The sequence below is a fragment of the Halichoerus grypus genome, chromosome 12 (assembly GCF_964656455.1).
Source record: "Halichoerus grypus chromosome 12, mHalGry1.hap1.1, whole genome shotgun sequence".
NCBI lineage: Eukaryota > Metazoa > Chordata > Mammalia > Carnivora > Phocidae > Halichoerus > Halichoerus grypus.
The window spans coordinates 49,578,782-49,595,182 of record NC_135723.1 but is presented as its reverse complement, the minus strand read 5'-3'; the positions used below and the strand labels follow the sequence as shown (position 1 = coordinate 49,595,182).

Below are 16,401 nucleotides of genomic sequence, written 5' to 3'. Positions count from 1 at the left end.
TACCCAAACCTTATTGAAGGAATGAACTAAAATTATATATATTGGCATATGGAATATTTTCCAATACTCAATCTAAAATTTTCCATTGCTCAAACTACTAATATTTTCTATTCAAAATATTTCCAAATTAACATCTTCTCGATGGTATATATATATATATTAAATATATACTTATTTAATCTTCACAACAAACTCATGAGGTATGAGTACTATTATTACCTTATTTTAAGGTTAAATCATTTTAAATCATAACTAGATATATAGTGTAGATATCTATGAATTTCACAAGCGTGCAGTGAAGCCTTATTTAGGTTATTTATGTTGATTTACTTTTTTTGAAGAGGTTTTAAATATTTGGCAAAATATAATTCTTTCAACAAAGTTGACATAAAGGATAGAATTAATGTTGCCCTGAGGCAACAGAAACATGTTAAGAGCCCAAATTATGTGGAATGCATGCTAGTTCATTTTATTCTTTAACAGCTCTTGTGCTCTACTATGGGATTTGTGTGGCTCTAAATCGTTTTTTAAAACAAAGTATGTTATGTATAAATGAATAAATAAATATGTAGATACCTAAACCTTATTGAAGGAACCAACTAAAATTCCATGATGTATGTTGTAAAGGTACTTGGAAAAAAGTAGTAATTCAAAGAATTCTTTACAACTATTTAACATAGCACATTAAAAATGATTCTTTCATTTTTTAAATTGTGATTTGCTAATTTTGTACATCAGTGTTCCTTTCTAATATATACAAATTTGTGCTATTTACCAAATTCTCAGTATGTGCTGACTGCTTAGGAGATAGGAAACAGTAACATATATTTTTTTTAATTATTAACATATAATGTATTATTTGTTTCAGGGGTACAGGTCTGTGATTCATCAGTCTTACACAATTCACAGTGCTCACCACAACACATACCTTCCCCAAGGTCCATCACCCAGCCACCCTATCCCTCTACCCTCCTCCCCTCCAGCAACCCTCAGTTTGTTTTCCGAGATTAAGAGTCTCTTATGGTTTGTCTCTCTCTCTGGTTTCATCTTGGGAAACAGTAACATATCTTAATGGCATAGAAGAATGAGTCCAGGATCTTTCTTAAAGTGATTTTGTTTATTTTAATCAGAGCATTCTCTGGTCAGTTAGTATGGAACATGTTATTATAAATAAGTATTTCAATGATTTTTTAGATGATGAAGTTTAAAAACAATGACTTTGCCAGAAGAGGTATTTTTATTTGAACTTGGTTTGTAAAATTTGTCACCTATTTGGTCTTTGCTACATGGCAGAAACTCAGATTCCATTTTGGACTGTTGCTTGGTCTAATCAAATGCTTCTTCTAATCTGAGCCAAATGCAATATACCAAAGGACTGCTAGTTCTTCCAGAAATGGAAGGATACCACCATTGTGGCACCAGTATTATGAGTTCATTATTGAGTATGTGTAAAAGAAAATTTTTGAGGTGATGAGCCCAAACACAAATGGATCAAATGAGTAGACCATCTGAAATTGTAGCGTTAAAGGCAAGTCACTCTACTTCTCGTGGAAGGTTGGAAAGGATGGACGGTGACCTAAAACTCCCTCGGTCAGGCTTACTGGAAGATGAGACAGGGAAGGGAGCCTTTAGAAGGCCTCAGTCAATATGCATCTAAGAGCAGCTGCCTCCCACTGATTCTGTGAGGGGAGCTGAGCAAAAGGTGACCCAGAAATGGAGGTGACGCAGAACTAGCGACTGATGATGCAGTACAAGGAGCAAGTAAGCCCTCAGAGAGCATCCTGAAGGAACCAGAGTTGCCTGAGTAAATCTAGCAAGGCTGGGACATTGGAAACAACTTGTACTTATTTCATCTACTAGTCCAGGGTCAGACCAGAAGCTCCAGTTTGATCACCCACTAGGTAATAATGGGGAGAAGTGCCTTCTCTCCTAGCGTGTTAGGTTCCAAGTACATCACACTGTGTTCATTGCCTCCCAAGACTATTACTGTCTGGCATTCCATTCTGGGCAGTTCGCAAATGCTGTGCCCTCACCATAGGCACAGCCATCCCCTCTGCCCTTAATTTTATTATTAGAACAGGTACCGTCACATTTATTGTTACATATTCTATCAATGGCCTAATGCAAGTACAGAACAGGCCACAGCAGGTAGGAGGCTTTGGGCTCCAGGTAATTTCTGAGCTCAACTCAAACTGGCCCATTAATAAATGAGAACCTTTATTATCTCACATACCAAGAAGTCCAGTGGTTGTGAGAGCCTCACTCTTAGTATTGCAATGATTCTCTGGGCTGTGCTTTTCTCTAAATGTCACATACATTTTCAGGATGATGGGATGGTTCCTGCTTCATATCCAGGCAAGAAAACATCAGGGAAATGAGGGACCTCTCTTCTAGTGCTCTCTTTTAGGAATGAGGAAGCCCCTCACAAAACTTCCATGCAGATTCTATGTCTCTATTACCATAATTGGGATATGTTCCCATTCATTGACTAGCTACTCACAAGGATGATGGGACTATACTGAATGGCTTAGACAGTTCAGGATCCACTCCCTGGAACTGGGGATGGGGTCACCTACCTGAGTAAAAAGGAGACATATATACCAAAACCTAAATCCAGATTCTGCTGGATAGGTAAAAGGAGAAAAGAGATACTGAATGGACAACCAATAATATCCAGTACATACACCTCAACAAACCTCAACAAAATTACTGATTGAATAAATGAATAAACAACAAAGATGGGTTCATTTTACTACTTTGTGCCTTCATTTTTCCCAAATAGAGGGTAGTTTTAAGATATTCACTAGTTTAAGAACAATGCTGATCACAAATTCAGACCATTGTTAACAAAATGTTGCAATTCTAAATATTTACATTCTTATGTCAATGTTATGTTTTTCACCATATTTCTCCACACCATTTCTATGTTGGTATAATGACTTCTTAGTGGTGATCCTAGTGCTGTCTCGATTTTAAAGAAAAGTAATAATCAAATTTTTACATATGAATTTTGGTGAAGTACTCTCATAGCTAATATGCTCACCAGAGTTTGGGATTCTGAATAAGACCTTAATTTTTCTTTTTTTTTAAGATTTTATTTATTTATTTGAGAGAGAGAGACAGATAGTGACAGAGATAGCGAGAGGGAGAAGCAGGCTCCCCACCGAGCAGGGAGCCCGATGCGGGGCTCAATCCCAGGATCCTGGGATCATGACCTGAGCCGAAGGCAGACGCTTAACTGACTGAGCCACCCAGGCGCACCAAGACTTTAATTTTTCATGAAATGTGAGTACTCAGGCAGCTTAGCAACCAGTCAATTACTGACCAATAGGAAAACTCACATGAGCTTTTTTACTTACCCAAGTAACACTTAAAACTTATTTTGGATAGCTTATCCTTTCAATGTTCTATGAACTAAATAAGTCTGTTACTGTAAAGAACAAAGTTAAATGATGATGATTTTGGAAATAATATAGTTAGTTTGTTGAACAGAAAGAGCCAAGCACAAGAAGAGAATTCAGCCTCTTGTTGCATTCCTTCCCCACCCACTGCCCTTTAGAAACAGAAGAAAGTGAAATGGTTGGCAGCATATACAATCCCTTCCTATGTACCTCATGTATCTGTGTCAATTGTATGAAAATTCAATGGCTGGAGATGGGATGGTGTTCACTACCAAAAGCCAAAAAAAATTTTTGAAAATCCTAATTATATCTCCCCCATGTTCTTCCCTTAAGAACTGAACCCTCACAAGAGGCACACATGGAAAACAAAGATTAGTCATTTGTGCCATGCTTTTGATGATTTCCATCTTTTTCTAATCAGAGGGCACACACTGTGACCCAGGATAATTTCTGGCAGGGTGTTTAAAAGAGTTTTAAACTTCTGTGCCCTTAAGTGGTGCATGCACTTTCCATTTCAGTTGCTAGTCGCCTGGGTCTTGAAGGTAATTGCGTTTATTCTCCTAGAAATGATTTCAAGCTTATGAGATTTATGCTTACACTTAATACGAAAAGCACTTTCATTTTCCATTTCCCACTTAGTTGGTTAAAAAAAAAAAAGAAGACTGAAAATGCCATGTAATATTGCAATGCTTTTATAAACATGGCTGCTTAGGGATTCAGGGCTGTGAGTCTGGGCTACTGTTGACAAGCAGACTACTGCTGAAAAGTGAAATTCTTTCTAATCAACTAGTGTTTGAAAGTCTAAATTCAAAATGTTCAGACTGGATCATCGATTTATAACGAACAAAAATACAAGCTGTTGGAACGTCAAATTTTTGAAAGTTGAGAATAACCAACTGGCTAGTTAACTCTAATGATTGTTTGGGTTTGCATTTTAGTTGAGCCCTGCTCTTCGCCGTGGAGGGAACTTGGAGCCCCAGTCAGCCCACAGCGGGAGGGCATCGCCTTCTGTACCTTAGCCTCTAAGAGAAGCTTTAAGGGCCATACTCAGTGACCTTGACGAGAGCTCCCTGCAGCTGGGGACATGTTGGCTTAATGTCTGGCAGTTCCTGAGAAAACTAGATCAGCTTGGGTAGCAGCTGGGAGGTAACCACCTCCCTTGGCTTCTGACAGCCGGACAAAGGTGTGTGAGTGCTGGAAAGTGCATGCCAGGCCATGGAAGGCATATTGATCTGGGGTACTTTACAAGGAATCCCGCCCAAGAGAGTAGTCTGCCACAGCCCGGGGACTGTCAGTTGTAGGTACCACTGGGATAAAAGGGGAGGGGAAGTCAGGAGTGGCCAGCGAGGAGGAATTAGAGTTGAAGAAACCTACTTCTGAATAATCCATTGAGAGAAAAGAAGTTGACTTTGAAGATCTGTTAGTACCAGATGGTATAGATCAGATAAGAACTTTGTTTCTCTCCAGCCCTTCCTCCACACCTCCTAATTCCATATCAACCTTGGGTAAGGCTGGGGAGAGGGAAAGGAGAGGAAAACAACCAGGTACACCTTCCTAGCTAATGAAAAAGGCACCTGCAGTCAACCCCAGCTGGATAAGCAAGGGGATGTAGGGAGATGTCTCATTTACAAATGAAGATTGAAAGTGAATTAATATACTCTTCTAAACATTCTCATTGCCTTTTTAAAAGACTTATTTATTTATTTATTTATTTTAAGACTTTTTTTATTTTTTTAGACTTTTATTATTTATTTTAGCACTCATGCTAGCTAGCAAGTACGGGGAGGGGCAGAGAGAAAATCTTCAAGTAGACTCCCCGCTGAGCACGGAGCCCTACTCGGGGCTCAGTCTCATGATCCATGAGATCCTGACTGGAGCTGAAACCAAGAGTCTGACGCTTAACCAACTGAGCTACCCAGGCGCCCTGACAGTCTCATTTCTGAATTGGAACCATGACTAGGAGTCCAGTGGACTATAAGATTTTGAATTACATAAGAGAGATGAGAAAAGTCACTAAGACTGTTGAAGTTTTCTTCCAGGAGTCCAGGAAGAAATAACCTCCACTGGGCAGTTTTGACAGGACATGAGAGACGGAAGTAAAGTTGCAATCTGATAACATCTCACAAATTGTGCTAGTCGATATAGCAGTATATGTATGTGTGTGTGTATAAAGTTTCTTACCTAAAGTTAGGAGTATAAAATATTAATACTTTTAAAGATTAATTCCATTATAAACATGAGAATAAGATGGTGATTTAGTTACAGAGCTATTTAAAGATAAAATATAACACTACCTTGTTGTGCTGTAGCCATAAGTATTTTAATTTTTTAAACCTAGATAGATCAATGACCTCTGTCAGATCCCTGGAAAGGAAAGAAAAAGTAAGCATTAGCAATAATTAATTTATTCATGGGTAAGGTGGGTTATATAGTAGGACTTTGGAATAACTGGAAAGGCCTCTCTCTTTGTTCTTTCAAAATTGTTGGCACATCTACCTACTAATTTCCGAAATACCATCATTAAAACTTCATTCATTTGGATTAAGATTTTTGTCAACCAGTTTAAAGGAAATACTGAAGGAAACACTTTATCACATTACTAGAAACTTACACCTCATTATGATTACATTTATTGGGACCTTAATTGGAAAAAACAAAAGATTTTACTATTTTTTTTTTTTAACTTTGGGATACTGAAGGGCTAATATTTTTTTTTGAAATACTTTAATGAAAATTTTATGAAATTTTTAAGGAAAATTTTTAGGAAAACATACTTTTTCAATCATGCAAACAATATTTCTAGACGAAAGAAACCCCTTTCAACAACGTTTTTATATTGAAGGATTTCAAAACTAAGAAAAGTTGAAGGAATAATACAATGAAAGGTTGTATAGCCCTCATAATGTTTAATATTTTGCCACGCTTAAGGTCACTCTCTCTTATTTATGTAATATATGTACTTATTGGTTGATAATTTTCTTGCTGAATCATTTGAAAATAAATTGCAGACTTATCATCATTAGGACTCTCACTCCTAAATGCTTCAGCAAGCATATTCCTCAAACAGGGACATCCTCCTGCATAGCCACAATACTGTTATCACACCTAAAAATTAAATTGAATTCAAAAATAGCATCTAACGTTCTTTTCCATATTCAAGTTGTCCCTGTTGCCCCTATTTTTTTTTTTTTAATAGTTTGTGTTTTTTCAATCCGGAATCCCATCGACATTCATGCCTTGCATTTCAGTTGATATAATCCCTTAGTCTCCTTAAATTTAGAATACTCTCCTTTTATTACCTTGACATTGACTTTTTGAAGAGTCCAGACAGTTGTCTGATAGAATGTCTCACGTTCCCAGTTTGTCTGCTTGCTTCCTCATGATTAACTTCAAGGTGGACCATTTTTCAGGAACAAAGGTGGTGATTACTGCATCACGGGAGGAGGCAAGTAATGTCACTTTGTCCCACCCTCTTGGTGAAGGAAGGTCAGCCCCTTGGTTTGGGCTGCGTCTGCCAAGTCTCTCCATTGTAAGGGTACAAATGCTGTCACTGAGAAGTAATATGTGGGTCAAACCTCCGACGACCATGTGTATGTCTCATGCCCCAACCACTTATTCAATGGCTTTCGCTTCAGCTGATGGTCCTTGCTCAGTCAGAAGATTTGGGATGATACAATGCTGATTTTTCCTATGCTCTTATTCTTTTTACACTTATTAGCTGTTATTCTGTTAAATAGGTGATGGGTATTAAGGAAGGCACTTGTAATGAGCACCGGGTGTTTTATGTAAGTGAGGAATCCCTAAATTCTGCACCTGAAACTAATATTACACTGTATGTTAACTACCTGCGATTTCAATAAAAACTTGGAAAGAACATCCACCCCTCCCCTTCCTCTCTTTCAGTCTTTCTCTTTCCCACCGTACTTGTATTTGAAGTTTTTTCTTAATCCTTTTCCATTTTTTTTAATTCTCAAATTATCCCAAACAAAAGACTTCAAGCAGACTACACGTCCTTTAGACATGTGCTGTTAGTCTTTGAGCGCTTCTCTGGCACAATGAAATATTCCAGATTCTCCAAAAGCAACTTCTAATAGGAGACTTATACACATAATGCATGCTCCTCTCTCACTGTAGATATGTAGCCTATTTCTGGGAAGAAGCATTTAGATCCTGGTACACCTAAATTATTGCATTGGGCAAAAAAGATAATACATTGGCTTCATCCGCTCCCGTGAAAAATAAAACATCATTATGTGGTAGCAGAGAAACTCAAGCCCCACTTAGAGGATTTCCCCAAGGATTTCCCAGAAAAGATATTTTAATACATTAATACTTTGAAATATTACCTGTGTCAAATTAATGTCATAAATTTTCCTGTACTAGTGAGATTGATGCTGAATTTCCAGCTATTTACATAATGTAATAAAGTGATTCCCTTTTAAAGGGATTTTAACTCAAGTTAGAAGGGTTAGTTCTGCACATAAACCTGTTCGAAATCAATAATGGGCTGTTGCATTTCAAGGTGACACCGATGGAAGACAAAGAGGAAATTCTACTAATGATGGCAATGACTCGTGCTGACAACAGTATGTCAGCACTGTTGTATGTGTTCTCCATGATTACTCAGGGAGATGTTTGATAAGATCTCTCCCTCCACACACACACACACACACACCCAGAGCAACAGAGACTCAGGCAAATAACCTAGTTCACCCAGTGTATTGGTGTCTGGACTGAGAAACATTTTTTTTTTTTTTTTGTATCCGGATGGATTAAATGGTAACTTAGTATTCTTGGGATATAAAATGTATTGTCTTTCACTGGAGAAGACCATTAATTTCCCACTGTCAGTGGATCAATATTTCTAATTTTTTTCTAGTGTTTTAAAGCTTTTCTTATTGTTCTCTACTTACCCTTGCAGTGTACTGTTGTTAAAATCATGAAAGGCTTAGAGTTGCAATCTTTTGACCACATAAAATATGTATTGTTATTGTAAAACTAACTATCTATAGGAAGATTCAAAGAGTGACTTTAAGTGTGTCAGAATTATCTACCATACCTGTTCCATTCTAAAATATATACTTTTAAAAATCTTAAATTGGCCAGCTATTTTTCCCCTTACTACCAAGAGATTCAGGACTGTTACCAAGATAAATATTTTTCTCCACACTTATAATCTGAAAATGTGTATATATATATATACATAACAAAAGAAATATGTTTATTAATAAAGGATTTCCTCATATCACCAGAGATAAAGCGATTAACCTCAATGATAAAGTAGGACATCTTCTTGAGAAAGTAGCTGAGTTCAAAAAAAAAAGAAAAAGAGTAGCTGAGTTCCAAAGTTTACATATGAGTAGAAATATGTCAAACCTATTTTAAAATCATACATGGAGTTCATAGAGATTAAAAAGCATGAAGGGGGAAAGAAGAGTAGGAATAGGATCATTGTTATTAAATGCAAAGTCTAGCTGCACAGATGTCACTTGTAGGCAAGTAAAAACTGTGGTGTCAGAGTCCCATCCAACCCATAACTTCCTTTTCCTCTTACCCCTGGGTTCTTTCTCAGGCCCTGTGACTGCTCTGCAGAAGAAGAACCCACTTTGCTGGCTGCCACCTTGGGGAGTTGGAGGGGGTTGTTACATAAGCAGAAGGTTTCCTACTTGCTAGTAAAATAGTACAGGGGTTGTTGGCTACGGGTATAGTATCATAGGATTATTATTATAATGTAGGGGTATAATGAGCCATTATTCTCTAATAAGAGTAATCTTATTAACTGTATTAATGCTCATTGAGTGCTTACTGTGTACCAGGCCCTCTTCTATCTTCTACTAACTCACCTAATCTTCACCTAACAACCCTGTGACGAAGATAGCATGATTATACTCAGGCAGGAGTCTTGCCAGATGAAATACGAGACCCTTTTACATGTGAATTTCAGAGAAACCCAAGGAAGTGTGGGACAAACTTAATACTAAAGAAAAATTACATTCCTTTGTTTCTTTGAAATTCACACGTGACTTACTGTATTTTTATTATGAAACCTGACAACCCTAACAGGGAGGTTGATGACATACCCAAGATTACCCAGCTGGAAGAGACAGAGCTGGGCTTCAAACTCAGCCTGGCTCCATAATCTTTGTTTTTATCCATTTCCATCTTGCCTCTCTAATAGAGACTGTGGACACCAATGAATGGTAAAGTAATTAGAGTGTGGTACTTGCCTATCCAGTCCTTGGGGAAAACAATGGAAAAGAACATTTGAATCTGGGACACCCAGGTGTCTGTCAGTTAAGTGTCTGCCTTCAGCTCAGGTCATGATCCCAGGGTCCTGGGATCGAGTCCTGCATCGGGCTCCCTGCTCAGGGGGGAGCCTGCTTCTCCCTCTGCCTGCCGCTCCCCCTTCTTGGGCTTGCTCTCTATTTCTATTTCTCTCTCTCTCTCTCTCTCTCTCTGACAAATAAATAAATAAAATCTTTTTTTAAAAAAAAACATTTGAATCTGTGAAACATAATATGATGCTCTTCTACTTCTTATATAAAGTACACTTACTTTTGAGAAAGGAACAGCTCAAAGACATCAGCATCCCTCTTGAAGCCACATATCTTTAGTTGATCTTCAACTGCCTGATAACATATAATTAATCTGTCAAGCCACATTCCACTGAGCAAAAATACGGAGACATTTGCAGTCAATAACAATAATGTCTACAAGAAGATCAAAAGAAAGGTGAATATGGAGGCAACCACTCTAAACTGATAAATTCCAACACTACAATTATATACTATTTAATCATTTTTGTGGTTGAATTTCATTATCCTTAATCCTGGGCACAGATGTGTAAATAATTTTTAGTCAAAGAGAAAAAAATGTGTATGTGTCTATATGCACCAAAAACAAGTTTTCGATTCAATATGAGGCAAAGTGATTTGGTCTTTAAATATTCTTAAATGTTCTTTCAAACATGAAGAATTCATATTTACGGAAGATATTTGGTATCATGATTGCAGGTGGAGTATAAGATACAATGCACATTATCATATAGGTGCTTGACACTGAGTTCTCAATAAATGTCAGATGAATGCATCAGTGAATAAATGTCTTTGCAAAGGAACTGTGTCTTCATTTTTCACCAGTTACTAACATACTTGCACCGTGGGAATTTTTGCTGGAGAGCAATTTTTATTCCCATAGGCTTTGTTTTGAAAATACAAATCCAACAACAGCAATTTAAGCGCTTTGCTTTTTCTTAAGAGCCTTTGCTAGATTACAAAATAACATTTACAGGCCACATGGCCTAAGATGATATGGAAAAATTAAATCCCATCTATAATTTGCCATGAAGGAGTAAAGCTAACAAGACACAACAAAAGTGGAAAGTATAATTGTTGCACTACTGGAATCTGACAAACATTGTAATTATCAGAGTCAAAACAGTGACCAAATTTCAGTTGGGATTTGTTGTGGGGGGTGAGGTTGTGATGTCAGCAAGTGATTGATGAAATTTTGACAAGAGTTTTGTTATTTAGTAGAAGACTTTTAATAAAAGTTAGATTTAATGGGATGAACACATATCAAAGGAAGTGAGGAAGATAGATATATCAGGGATTGAGTGTCACTGCTAATTTATATCCCAAACTTCCTTTGTTATCTTGTCACACAAGCTGAATCTTGGGGCTCAGAGAATTCATTGGCTCAGGTGGAGGCATTTCCATCAGGGTATTTTGTGACTCAATAAAGAGCAAGATGAATTTAGGGCTTGGAAAAAGCCCATTGGAGGAGGCTTCCGCATCTGGGTCTGGATGGTTTAACTTAAACATCTAAACTATCGGCTTCTACTATACACAGTCACTCTCAGCTGTGTCAAAGTGTTTGGGATATCAAAGACCAGTCAAAGTAGAATTAAAACTTTGCAAATCACTATGAAAGTTATAAACGTGCCTTTAACTCGATCCTGCCATTCTACATCCAGCACTCAAAAATATAGCAGGGTGTGCGTGAGCACACATACACGATTTGATTTTCACTGTTTATCTCAGCATACATTATCTACATTTGTGAAATATGTCTCACATTAATGGGAATAGAGGTTAGATTAACATGTAACTCCATAATAGAATCCTGCGCAGTAGCTTAAAAATATACAGAGATAGATATCTACACATCCAAAAGTAAAAATGCCATTGGCAGTATATATCTAACACTATTTTTGTTACCAATGACACTTATTTTTTATTTATTTATGTATTTTAGAGGGAGAGAGAGAGAGAGAGCACAAGTGGGAAGGGCAGATGGAGAGGGAGAGAGAAACTCAAGCAGACTCCGTGCTGACTTGTGGAGCCCATGCGGGGCTGGACCTCACGACCCTGAGATCACGACCTGGGCCCGTAGCTTAACCAATTGTGCCACCAAAGACATTCATATGCATACGAATGCACACACTCCAAATTGTTAATAAAATTATCACTTCAAATCATGCGGGATTTTCATGTTCTGAGCAATACACTTAAAAATAATTATTTGACAAAATAAAAATAATATTTGAATATTTTAAAATAAACACCTATTAGGTTAGTCTTCAGAAATTAATACAAATTTTGGAAATTTTAGCCATGGGATGAATATTTAAGGATTGAAGTCAAACTTTGAAAATTCAGAGATGAAAAAGGAAATTAAAACTTTCGGCAGAATATGTAAATCCCTGGTATAATTAATTATTTATTTACGCAGCTTTTTATCATGGTATGTTTCTTTCCAACCAAAAACTTCATATGAAGCTAGTAACAAGTATTAATGTCAAAGTACCAAAGAACCCAAAAATGTGCCAAGAAGTTTCGAATTTCAGTGAATCTGCGGTGGAGCAGTTGCAGTTCCCAATCAACACACAACTTCACGAGCAGCATAGTCCTTTCATCTAAATGAGCACAGCAAGCATTCTTTCCCTGAACTATTTCTTTTATTGTGGTAAAATATATAGAATGCGGAATTTACTATTTTAACTGTACAGTTCTGTGGAACGATGGCCACCATCCATTTCCAGAAGTTTTTCATCTTCCCCAAATGAAACTGTATGCATTCAACACTCACTGCCCATTTTCCCCTTCCCCTTCCCCCCCACCCCAGCCCCTGGCAACCACCCTGCTATTTTCTGTCTCTATGAATTTGACTACTCCAGGTGCCCCATCTAAGTGGAATCAGACCGTATTTGTCCTTGTGGGACTGGTTTATCTAGCTCAGCATAAGGTCTTCAGGGTTCATCCAAATTGTAGTGCGTGTCAGCCTTTCCTTCTTTTTTAAGGCTGAATCATGTTTTATTGTAGGTATATACTACATTTTGCTTTTCTGTTTATCTGTCTATGCACACTTGGGTCGCATGGATCTTTCAACGCAGCAAGGCCTCAGCTTTGCAAGAGCAACGTGTACGATGGGCCAAGGTGCTGAGAGAACTGCAGACAGGAAGCAAGGCTGCCTCTGCCCAATCAAGGCAAGGCGCCAGGAGAGTGGCAAGCGGGAAGGAGCAGTGAGCAGATGTGACAGAGGGTGTGCAGAGAGAATTGATAGAAACTGGCAAATAATGGGGCAGAGAATAAGGGCGAGCAAAGTCACAAGTGGTGATGCTAATGTGATGATGTGATGATGAGAAGTGACTTGGAAGGGAAGATGAATTCAGCTGGAAATGCTGAAATTGTGGTGCTGGTGAGACACACGGGTCAAGGCGTCCACCAGAAAGCTGCCTGTGGAAGAGAGGAGCTCAGCAGAGGCATCAGGCTGGGGATGGACAGCCTGGCCAGTCAGGTCGGTGCACAGAAGAGAGTGGGACCCCGGCTCGATCGCTGGGAAGTGTACACATTTAGAGAGAGTAGGGAGTCAAGCTGGGAAAGCAGAAGGAAGGGGGTTTGGAGGGATGGTTACAAAGTTAGGAGAAACAAGGGCACAGTGGGAGCCCAGAAAGCAAATTTCAAGAAGGTAGAATTTGAATCTGCAGTGTTGTGTAGGGGAGTAGAGGATATTACTCAGAAAAGGTATTGAATTCGGACAATTACAGTTGTCTGATGGGGGGTGCGGGGGGGCGCAGTCAGATTTCAAATTAACTCATTAACCAAACAGGGAACCAAACACAGTCCAACATGGAAGTGGGGTGTGGATGATTCTGGCACAGGGAGGAGAACAGAGGTTTCCTCCCCTGCCCGTTGCCTGAGGATCTAGATAAAACAGGAAAAAACGTATTTGAAAATTGTGGGATTATTAAATCCCAGAAGAGTGAAGTCTGTATGAAAATCTATAGAAGAAAACATTCTCTTTGCTGACTCAGGTACTGCAATGATAGATTCCTATAGCTGCATGCAACCCACATGCACCGCAGCTTCATTAGGACTCAGTGCGAGCAGCTTTCAAATCCTTAGGGAAGCCCCAGCCTTGAGTCACAGGGCAGCCCCAAGCCTCCCCAGACACGTCCCAGAGCTCTTCAGCCCTTGGCTAGCTCTGTGGCCAACAATTCTGACAGCTTTTCCCGCTCAAGCGTTCTTGAAGCCTCGATCTTAACTGCCCTCAACGCTGTTGTACCGCTCATCAAAGAAACCTTCCTCCTCCGTGTGTCCGTTTGCACTTTAGGGGAACGGCATTTCTGGGTTATTTATATTTGTGGGGGAGTCAAGACTCCAAATTTAGGGCTTTATTATCTAATCTCTAAACGGCCAGTGTTACATATGCGGCAGATGGTAAGCCAGAAAAGGTTCACGTTAAGTCCACCAGCGGGGATCAGAGGTATCCCCAAACCCTACCCTGGAGATGACAGACCTCTCGCCCCAGTGGAGGGCCCAGGGTCTGCCATTGTTCCACCCCCTCAGGCCGACCCCAGGGGCAGCCTCGCGCTGGCTGGGGCTTTGGCGCAGGGATGCGGGGGGTCTCGTGGCCTGGAGAAGGGGGTGCCGCTTACCCTGCGGCTGATCTCGAGGGCAACTTCCGGAGCCCTGACTAAGCTCGTAGGGTGCAGGGAGATGCGGGGCGGACGGTGCAGGTCCCAGGCCATCGGGGCACCAGGGAGGCGAGCAGCACCTACCATCCACCCAACCCAGCCCCACAGCTCATTGTTCCGTTACCAACAGTTACCGCCATCTCGGCGACTTAAAAGCCAATCCAAACTAGGGAAGATTTGAAGCCAGTCCTTCTATGACGTTTTCACGTGTGGCCCTGCAGTGCCCACCGTGTCGTACCTAGGACACCGTCGCTTTTCTTCAGTGTTCGGTGAAGCTTGCTGTGGGTGCCAGAGGTCGGGTGATCAGCTATGCCAGAGCACCCCAATGGCAGTCACCCACTAACAATCATTTCATTGATCTGAACTCTAAATATCAGAAAACTTAGCTTTCTCAAGATGAGATGTACCACTGGCCGCATATGGAGTGTGGGGGTGAAGGAGTGCCCTGCAGAATCCTAGCGGAGCCTGAAGCAAAAAAGAAAAAAGAAATCAGGACTGCTCATCCTGCCTTTATTTAAAATTTTGACATTCTGCTCATCATGAATGCTGTTGTATTAATTTTGAATTTCTAAAAAAAATATTGCATAAGACATTTGTTTTGATTGCTGAGTTTGGATGCTTTACATTTTTGTACTAAGGCCAGTGTCTTACTTGGCTCATCCTAGCCCCAGTCCCAGGATGCAGGTGGAGGTGCAGGATCAAGGAGCCCCAGGTCCCAGGCGCACAGAAAACTGCAACTCGTGGCTGATCGTATAGTGAAGGGTAAGTGCATTTTGGTTTAGCAGCTGAAAAGTCCTCCCTCTGGCAGAAAATGGGTAAGTTGGGCCACTATTTGGCAAGTTTTTTCCAATCTTCAAGTTGTTGTTGTTGTTGAATTTAGAACCTCTTGTGTAGGCTATGTTATGATCTTATTTATGTGAGTTTTGTTCCCCTCTAGCTTGGGACACTTTGGAGGCAGGATTCTCTCCGTGTCATCACTATTTTCTGCCCGGGGCCTAGTACACTGCATTCAGTAAATGTTTATTCAATTGAATGAGTTGGTTTCTTGGGTCCAAATTTGAACTTGCAATCTAGAATTAAATGTAGCTGTTAGAAATGGGTCAGGCTACTTGCATTAAAAAAAAAAATGCTGGTGTTGGAATAGAGCGTTTAAAAATGTCTCGGGGAAATCAAACACACACTCTTTTAGTACTTCTGAAATGTGTTTGGGTCTGGTAGAGGTGGGTGGGTAGAAGTCTTCCAAGTTATCACAGAAGGAGGGATCATCTGAGAGCGATTGTTGAAGTGGTTTTATATCCCAGAAATAAAAATCAGCTGAGAGGAATGATCCACTGAGAAAATGCATAAAATAATTTTCTGGTCTCTTGTCTCCCATTTTTGCTGTTAAATATGGGTGATAGAATTTCAAATATCATTCATGTGTCTACTACATGAAAAAATGGAAATATATTTTGTTCAACTTCGTACATTACACAAATGTGAGTTTTAGAATCATATGCAAAATACTTTTACAGAGCGTCTTACGTAAGTAAACTACTAGTCAGTTAATGTCTACTAAAATCACATTTAAAAATTGTAACCTTTATTTTTTAAATCTTTTTACTCAATATTAAGAAGAGAAAAAGAATTTTAAAAAAAGCCCTATTCTTAGTAAAGGAACTCAGAAACTCATTTATTATAAGGTCTTAATGTATTCTCTCTTTGAGAAAAATTCACAATTTATTTTATTATTTTTTTAAGATTTTATTTATTTATTTGACAGAGAGAGACACAGCGAGAGAGGGAACACAAGCAGGGCGAGTGGGAGAGGGAGAAGCAGACACCCCGCTGGGCAGGGAGCCCGATGTGGGGCTCGATCCTGGGACTCCAGGATCATGGCCTGAGCTGAAGGCAGACGCTTAACGACTGAGCCACCAAGGCACCCCAAAATTCACAATTTAACTGATCACAGGACTAAAGTAATGCAAATTTAATTACAGAATGTCAAAGATGGAGGTTAGCGAAGCACTTTTTTGGTAAAAA

General features: G+C 39.4%; 1 protein-coding gene across 1 annotated transcript in view; it reads right to left on the bottom strand.

Annotated features, from left to right (window-relative positions):
* The window catches only part of LRRC72 (leucine rich repeat containing 72), a 37,449-nt gene extending 23,016 nt beyond the window's left edge, over positions 1–14,433 (bottom strand). The window contains exons 1-3 of the mRNA XM_036065760.2: positions 14,341–14,433; positions 9,957–10,030; positions 5,696–5,765 (exon numbers count right to left, since the gene is read on the bottom strand). Of these exons, the coding sequence (XP_035921653.1) occupies positions 5,696–5,765; positions 9,957–10,030; positions 14,341–14,433 (237 nt within the window). The remainder of the gene's footprint in view (positions 1–5,695; positions 5,766–9,956; positions 10,031–14,340) is intronic.
* Between the last annotated feature and the right edge of the window lie 1,968 nt (positions 14,434–16,401).